The 9484-nt window shown below is 33.4% G+C and overlaps 1 protein-coding gene across 1 annotated transcript; it reads left to right on the plus strand.

The window, feature by feature from the left end:
* The first annotated feature begins 1714 nt into the window (after positions 1-1714).
* hprt1l (hypoxanthine phosphoribosyltransferase 1, like) lies at positions 1715-8677 on the plus strand. The gene is made up of 9 exons (XM_016503623.1): positions 1715-1973; positions 4053-4159; positions 4507-4690; positions 5805-5870; positions 6752-6769; positions 6915-6997; positions 7181-7227; positions 8287-8363; positions 8515-8677. The coding sequence occupies exons 1-9, from the start codon at positions 1842-1844 to the stop codon at positions 8560-8562; spliced, it is 762 nt and encodes a 253-aa protein (XP_016359109.1). The 5' UTR covers positions 1715-1841; the 3' UTR covers positions 8563-8677.
* Positions 8678-9484: the final 807 nt, after the last annotated feature.

The following is a 9484-nucleotide window of genomic DNA, read 5'->3' on the forward strand; positions in this document are numbered from 1 at the left end:
CCTCACTCACAAGATCCCAAAACTATAAGGTAAATATAATCTTTTCTGTGTCAGTATTGTGTGTCCTTACCATACAGCTTAGTAATTCTGTACTTTGAACTACATTTTAAAAATAAATGTATATTACTGTTTAATTCATGAATATTAAGATGCTAAGAATCAAAACTAATGTAGTAGACCTTATTAGCTGCAATATTAGCAAAAATGTCATTTCCACAACATGTCTTTACCGCAGCAAATTTAGGTGTTGCGGTAGAGACAAGCTCAAGGTGTACTGTATATTAAATTACAAATATTCAGTCTATATGTTTTCTGTTTCTGTTACTGTTGTTCTGTAGTAGCCTGTTTTTGATTTCATGGCACTTTAACACTGTGTCCTTACCGACACAAGATGTCATTACCGCAGCTCTGCTTTATTTTATTTTTTCATATTTTTATTTGCCAAAAAAAAATAAATTTTAACACTTAAGTTGAGATGATTTACACATTGAAATTGCAACATCTGTCATAAAAAGCTAAATATGTATGTCTTTAGTGTGTATGGAAACAATTGACATCTGGTCACTGTCTAAATTTTACATGGCATAGAGAAAACAATGAAATCCCCTATTTTGTGTATTATTTTCTAATATCAGTATTTACAAAACTGCACAAAATTTGAAAAAGCTATTGAAATATATTACATTTTTATAGAAATTAAAAAAGAAAAATGTATATAACGAACATTATTGTTACGTTGCGGTAAGGGCGTTTTGAAAGCTATTGAAATATATTACATTCTTATAGAAATTAAAAAAGAAAAAATGTATATAATGAATGCTATTGTAAGGACATTTTGTAAGAAGAAGAGTTGAAAAACATGTTCCAGATGAAAATCTTAATGACCTTTTTATATGTATTACAGACTCTGATGGTTAAAATTAAAATTCACAGAGGTTGATATTTTTTTCAATTTTGGAGAGTCAAAAGTGCCCGTAGTTGCAGAAACATCAGCCTGTGGCACTGCTCAGGTGTAATGGAAGCCCAGGTTGCTTTGATAGCGCGGTTATCCCCTTTGCTGGTGCACCTTTTCCTACACTTTTCCCTTCCACTCAACTTTCTATGAATATGCTTGGATACAGCACTCTGTGAACAACCAGCTTCTTTAGCAATGAACTTTTGTGGCTTACCCTCCTTGTGGAGGGTGTCAGTGACTGTCTTCTGGACATCTGTCAAGTCAGCAGTCTTCCCCATGATTGTGTAGCCTACTGACCCAGACTGAGAGACCATTTAAAGGCTCAGGAAACCTTTGCAGGTGTTTTGAGGTAATTAGCAGATTAGGGTGTGACACCGTGACTTTCCAATATTGAACTTTTTCACAATATTCTAATTTTCTGAGACACTGAATTTGGGGTTTTCATTATCTGTAAGCCATAATCATCAAAATTTCAAGAAATAAAGGCTTGAAATATTTCACTCTATGTGTAATGAATCTATATAATATATGGGTTTCACTTTCTGAAATGAGTGACAAAAAAATATTGACATTTTTCATGATATTCTAATTTTTTGAGATGTACCTGTATATATATATAATGTGTGTGTGTATATATATATCTATATTTGCCAGTGAGACAGAGTCCTATCAGTCAGTCCACACTCTACTGCCTTTTGATATGCCCTGTCTGACGTCATCACAGCCTTATCATCACCCGTCACGAGCGCATCAGACCAACCCATTAAGTGCTGGGACAGAAATGCGCTGACTATTTCTCTGCTGTGAAAGCTCAGGTTGCCGAGGGTCAATCAGATTAGTAAAATGGATTGTGACGTCAGGGTTTAGGAAGCGTCGCGTTGCCTTCATGCAAAGCAGACGAGCGCTTTCCCCGGACGCGAAAGGACCGAGCCGCTCTCCTCCCGCGGACCGACGCCGGCATGAGTCCACCGACACCAAGCTGAAGGACAAACACAGCAGAATGGCCGCGTATCTGGAGGTAAGACACCGCGTGTTGCTGGTGCTTTATTCAACGAGACGCGTGTCGGATGGAGATGGCGTTTCCACAGGTTCGTGAGGTGTGGTTCGGCACTGCATGCGTCCATAAACTTGTAAATAATTCATATTCCTCATTAGGTTTATTTTTCAGACCGCACGTTTTGAATTGATTTGTGATGAAAATCTGAATTGATGCACAGAAATAGAGGTTTTATACCGCAATTGATCCCGTTCTAAACCGGTTTAAACAGTATGTTGCCAAGGCGACGCCATTGGTTAGATCAGTGTTTAAAGTTATAGTTAACTCAAAAATAATATTTAAATTAAGAAACCAGTCATTATTTACTCACCCTTGACACAAAGGAGGAAGTTTTGCTTTCTTCCATCAAATGAAAACAAATGGTGACTACAGCTGTCAAGCTTAAAAAAAATGACTAGGTCTATAAACTGACCATAAATGTAAACCGTAATACGCACTATATTGTAATGCTGCCTTCACTTGCTTGCTGAATTATAATTGCACATTGACTTGGAAACTGCATACCCCCTCAAATCATAATTTAGACTGAGAATGTCCAACAAGCACCGCCACGTGAAGGCAATTTCAGTTCTCTAAAACCATAGCTTTGTGTGGATATTAGTGAAATTTCGCAGTTAAAAAGCTCCGTAGTCTATTATCAATACCGCAGCGAATTATGAAACACAACTTATAAAGTCATCACATTCAAACCACGTAGCTTTCTATTGGTCAACGCAGCGAATTTTCGCGTTCAACTTGAACCCGATGCGAAATCTGTGAGGAAATATTACGCCCTCGTGCGAAATTCACAATCTTGGATATGAATTTCGTCTGCGAAAATTCGCCAAACAACGGCAAATGTGACCACCTTAACCCTTTGTCGCAAAAAAGAAAAAAAGTGAGTATAACAAGTGAGCGAGTATATCAAAGTGTTCATATTTTGGTGAAAAAAACTACGTATTATGACGTATAACATTTAAAAAATATATTTTTTTTCATGTCGATTATTACTAATGTATGGAGCCCTGCACATGGCATGCAGGAAAAAAAATAGGCTAAATTGTGCCTCGATTTATAAATTGTGTGCACGATTTACTATTTCGTTCCCTCGATTTATAAATCGATTTATAAATCGAGAGAACGAATTAGTAAATCGTGTGCACGATTTAGCAAATCGAGGGAACAAATTAGTAAATCGAGGGAACGAAATAGTAATCGTGCGCATGTTTTAGTACATCGTGCTCACGATTTATTTATTTTTTCTTGCATGTCATGTGCGGGGCTCCGTACTAATGACTAGATTCCACCACCAAAAATTTGCAGCATAACATTAAATCATAACATTAAACATTAACATCAAAAACTTTTTGTCGCTAAAAATGTTTGGAACATGGGAGTGAGACTAAAAATTAATATTCTTAACATTAAGTAGGCTAAATTATGACTTTTTTTGCGTTGACTTTAATAACTGGATTTCGCCTGTGAAAATTTGCAAATAACATTAAAATGACTGCACCTTAACCCTGTCGCAAAAAAACAACAAATTGTGTGCAACATGTGAGTGAGTAGCACAAATATTCATATTTCAGTGAACTGTCCATTTTAATTATCATCATCAGAAATGGGGTGCAAAATGGTTTTTATGCTACATACGGTAACACTCATAATACACTATTTTCACGGCACAAATTGCTTCATACATGTACACACACTCTCAGAAACCTGTACATCGAAACAGTGTAGGATTTCATTTGAAACTTTTTTTTACTCAAATTGCTAGTAAATTTGACAAATAATTTACAAAGAAACAGCAAGCAACACACTGAATTGAAATGTGAATGTGAAATTTTGAAATAAAAAGACTGAAATAGTATTTTCTTGTTGAACATTCTCCAATAATCTTTTCTTTCTTTAATTTAAGACTTTGAAAAATCATCTTTACACTGTGTAACTCGAGTAGATTAAATAACCGTAGTTCCTTAAAATATCAGGAGTTTTCCTGAGTAAAATGAGTAAAAATGTTTCTTTAAAGATGTTTTAATAGATTTTTGTTTTTTTTAGATAGCTGATGACAGCAAAGGGCACGAACTGAGTCTTTTCTGTGTGCCGAAACACTACGAGGAGGATTTGGACAGTGTCATAATACCCAGTGGCCTCATTAAGGACAGGTACGTTTAACTGATGAGCAGGACTTTAATCTGTAATGCACAAACAGTGATACTGCATTTCTGCCTGGAATGTATCTGGTCTTTGCGGTCAGATTGGGAAGCAAAACAGTTGTGTTATTGCCGTGGCCGTGGGATGCCCTCGATAGTAAAAAGGCCCTGTGTTCCCCCTGTTAATGATGTTAGCGCAGTACGAGAGGCATGTGATTTGAATTCGGCTTTCCCATTTATTTGTTTAGCAAATTTCCACAAGAATCTCTTGACTGACATTTTTGGCATGACTTCAGCCAGCTTTAATGAACGCATTAATGTCACAATACTCTGCCTTTCAATTCTGATTTTCTCGGCAGGACTGAAAGGTTGGCCAGAGATATCGTTCGGGACATGGGCGGGCATCATATCGTGGCCCTTTGCGTTCTGAAAGGAGGGTACAAGTTCTTTGCGGACCTGATGGATTACATCAAGACGTTGAATCAAAACAGCGATAAGTCTGTGCCACTGACTGTGGATTTCATCAGGCTAAAGAGCTACTCGGTGAGTGCCAGCTTTACTGCTCTCTTCACTCCATACACTGAGCCTTACACATTCATACTTAACACTGACCAATGAGTCATTTCAGATCTACATGTCTGCTTTCAGATTATTACTGTACATAAAAATGGAGCATTTTATTAGTAGATTGTGCCATTGACATGTTCCTTACAGGAATGACAAGGGTAAATACAACGTAAAGGGACAGTTCACCAATATTTACTCACCCTCATGTCATTCAAACCTGTTTTTTTCTTCTTCTGCAGAACTCTTTCAGTTAAATTTCAGATATTTAAAAAAATTACATAATTCAGAATATTTTGAAAAATAATTAATTGTAAAAAATAATAAAAAAATAAGTTCCAAATCATTCAGTGATCAGCAATTTTCATTGTATAGAAAAAAATTGACTACCTTTGTGTCATCTAAAGTTAATCTTTAAAGTTGTGATAAAATGGACGTAGTGACAGATCTTTGCTTCTGTATTGTAATATACTGTATATCCAATTGAAACGCATTACTGAAAAAAAATGAAAGCACTTCCCTCAAAAATGCATGTAGCTTGCAGTCGATCAAAGAAACAGCATGTAGAGTTTACATTTCATGTCGACTTAAACAGTAATATACCTAATATAATTACATAACATAAAATATCTAGTATATTATACTTTTATGCCTGAATTCCTATAGCATTTAAAATGATTGGTTTTAGTTTTTAGTGTTTTATTTTTTTGACAAATTATCTAGAATCTTACAAGTAGAAAGCATTTGTCAATGTTTATCATTTGATTACTATAAATATAATCATTGGTTCATTGGTATTGGCCAGAATTTAGCGATGCATCCATAGTATAACTGAGTTCATCCACCTTGAAAAGTAGTTCCACTTTATAATGATTATTGACTTCAAGGCTCAGATAATACAGTTTCGTACACAAAAATGCATATACATGCTTGAACAGAAATACAAGCTGGCCTTTTACACAGTAATGCTTTTTCAAACTGCCAGACAAGTCAAAATCATCTTCTGTGATTCTGATAAATCTTCAGTGGCTTTGAATGCTCAACATTAAAGTATTTCCTTTTTCTCTCTCTCTCTGCTCTGATTTCTGCTCAGAATGATCAGTCTACAAACTGTGTGAAGGTTATCGGTGGAGATGAATTATCTGCCCTTACTGGCAAAGTGAGTTTCAACTTTTGAACTTCTGTTTTTGTTTTGTTTTCCATTTTTACCTTGTTCAAAAGTTTGGGGCTAAGATTTTTTTTTCTCTTATGCTCATGGGGTATGCATTTATTTGATCAAAAATACAGTAAAAACGGCAATATTGTAAAATGGTATTACAATTTAAAATAATTACTTTCTATTTTAATGTTTTAAAATAATGAAAAGTTTAATTTTCAGCATCATTACTCCAGTCTTCAGTGTCACATGATCCTTCAGAAATCATTCTAATATGCTGATTTTATACTTAAGAAACAAGCAAAACACATGCTGCTTCATATGTTTGTGAACACTGTGATAGTGAAAGTAAACTGTGAAACTATAACAAACATTATATAAATGTCTTTACTGTCACTTTTGATCAACACACACACACACACACACATATATATATATATGTATATATATACTGTATATACTGTATATATGTTATTGCTGTCAAACGATTAATCGCATCTAAAAATACAAGTTTTTGTTTACATAATATATGTGTGTACTGTGTATATTTATTATGTACACACACATGCATGTATATATTTAAGAAAAATGTGTTATGTTTATATATTAAATATACTTATATATTATATAATTTATATGAATATAATGTAAATATGTACATGTAAATACATGTAAATATATTTTTTTAAATATATGCTGTACTGTATGTGTATGTATTTATATATTCATAATAAATATACAGAGTACACACACATTATGCAAACAAAAACTTTTATTTTGGATGAGATTAATCATTTGACAGCACTAATATATATATATATATATATATATATATATATAATATGATTAAATTTTTTTTTTTTGTCTCCTCTCTTTCCTTACAGAATGTGCTCATTGTAGAGGTAAGGTTACATTTTTGATGCAATGCATTTTATTGCATTTTGTGTCGAATTTGTGTTCGCATCAACATGTGTGAAATGTATGCTGTGTACTGTGGAATGAAAATACAGATGATGTAAACAAATTAATTCTCTTTTTGTGCCTAAGGATATTGTAGAAACGGGAAAAACTATGGAAACTCTGCTCAAACTATTAAACGAATGTCATCCTAAAATGGTGAAAGTTGTCAGGTAAGGCAGGTAAACATCTTTTGGAAAGAATAGTCGAGCTGTGCTAGAGATATGAGAGATTTCTGTGTTAATTAAAGGTTGAATGGCCTTTCAGTAGTGTTTAAAATAAGACTGTTGTTTAGTTGAATGTCATTCATTTGATTTAATACATCTCATTTGTAATTCAGTGTCCTGTAATTTCAGTTTGCTTGTGAAAAGGACGCCCAGGAGCTCAGGATACCGTCCAGACTGTGAGTTCCTTTGTGTTTCATTGGATATTATGAACATTTTGTGCTTAATCCACATCACTTAGAGAAATCAAACACCCTGCATTGATGTAGTTGGACATATTATTCAGACTCACGCTCATCTGTCTGTGTTCAGAGTTATGCATTGCTTTTAGACAGAAAGCTGATAAGCTCTTTATCCATCTATCCTCCATCTATCCTCTACTCTTTCGCTCTTGACTTCCACTCTAAAGCAGAGCGCTGTAGTGCTTAGAGTCAGTTATCAAGACGATGGAGGATCATCAAGCTCTTTAGCAATGGACCACGAGCGCTGTTCGCTTGCAAATAATAATGCAACCAGTCATGTTCAAAGGCAGATTCATCGCATTGTAACATTTTTCATAATGAATTTATTTAATTTATATTTTGCTATACTAAAAATGCTATACTAATTTTTGGTATAGCAAAATATAAATTAAATTCATTATTAAAAATGTTACAATGCGATGAATCTGCCTTTGAACATGGTGAAACATCACATCATAATTATATTGTTATATAATATTTTTTTCTAGTTAGATTGTTCTTTTTTTTTTTTTTTAAATAATGATATTAAATAATATATTATGTAATTAGTTAGTTAAATTGTGCTTAATTATCATGAAAACAATGCAAAATATTCTAACTACTTTTTCCCTCACATTTTTGAGTAAAATACGACTGACATTTCTTTGGATTAGTTCATGTGGAAAACTGATTGGAGATGTTCCCTGATATTTTCAATTAGCTGATTAATTATGTAATTTTACTATGTGTATAATATTTACTATTTTATTATGTCAAATTACATAATTATAACATTGAATAATGTATTATATCATGCATTTATTTTTTGTGCTTAATTGTCATGAAAATAATGCAAACATTATTTATTATATAATTATTTTTATGCACATTGTTTGGAACGTGCTTAATTGTAATGAAAACTATGCATAAAAGCTTTCTTTCTTTCTGCAAACTATAATCACATTTGTTTCTCTTTCTGTGTGTATGTTTAAATGTATTCTTTTCTTTTTTTTTTAGATATTGGATTTGAAGTTCCTGACAAGTTCCTAGTGGGATATGCTTTAGACTACAATGAATATTTCAGGGATTTGAGTGTAAGTGTTTGTCCTGTTACGTTCTGATTTAATTGCGTGCAGTGCATAAACTGGCGTATATTGAGTGTATATTGTGCCAGTTTTGTATATTATTTGTTTGTCTGATCAGAATTATGTATTTACACCTTCCTGTTTTCTTTATATCTTTCAGCATATCTGCATTTTAAGTGACAGAGCAAAAGAGAAATATAAAGTATGATATGACACCCAAGTGCTGGACGCATGAAGACAAAGATCACTGTGATCAACTTTTTTTGTTTGTTTTGTTATTGTAAAATAATTTTTCTACATGCCATCTGAAATGAATAATGAACTCATGAAACATGGATTCCCAAAGATAAATGATCACACTTACAGTGTTGCAGTGAAGGATGAATGAGAGTGAAAATGTCGTGTTATAATTAGTAATCTAATTTTAATTGTCATTACTGGTGAAGATTATGGGCAGAGTTGCCACTTTTTTTGATTGTTTGAACTGAGGCCTTAGATTAATTGGTTTTATGTTGATTTTATGTTCACGCAAGGCCATTTGGCTAATACAAGTTTGGATTTAGAGCCCAGAGATTGCAAAGTTAATCACTGTTAGCTAGTTATTGTTATTTATTATATATTCTCTAGATACTGACTCCAGAATTATATCCACACACAGCATGCCATGAAGGCTTTGGTGTTGAAATGGAGGTTTTTGATCACCACAATAAAATTACACTGACAATGTTATTATTTTTGTCCTGGTTGTTTTCTGTGCATGGAAATGTGAGAACGGTATGACTGTGTAAGAAATATTTACCTGTTTACTGCCACTAAGCTCTTGAAAAGCTGTTAAGAAAGAGAAATAAGTTATTCAAAGGAAATTAAGCAGCATATGATAGCCTATTAATTTTTTGGGGGGATTTTCATATCAAAATTTATTGAAGCAAAGTTTGCTATGACCATCATATGGCAAAAATATCTCAAATTAGCCAAATGTCATGTGTTGTTTCAGAGTTTTAATATTTATTAAAGTATGAATATTCGAACCGTTAACTAACCATTAGGAGCAAGTCGAACCGTTAACTAACTGTTAGGAGCAAGTCGAACCGTTAACTAACCGTTAGGAGCAAGTCTAACCGTTAACTAAC

The sequence above is a fragment of the Sinocyclocheilus anshuiensis genome, unplaced genomic scaffold (assembly GCF_001515605.1).
Source record: "Sinocyclocheilus anshuiensis isolate Anshui unplaced genomic scaffold, SAMN03320099.WGS_v1.1 scaffold4299, whole genome shotgun sequence".
Lineage (NCBI taxonomy): Eukaryota > Metazoa > Chordata > Actinopteri > Cypriniformes > Cyprinidae > Sinocyclocheilus > Sinocyclocheilus anshuiensis.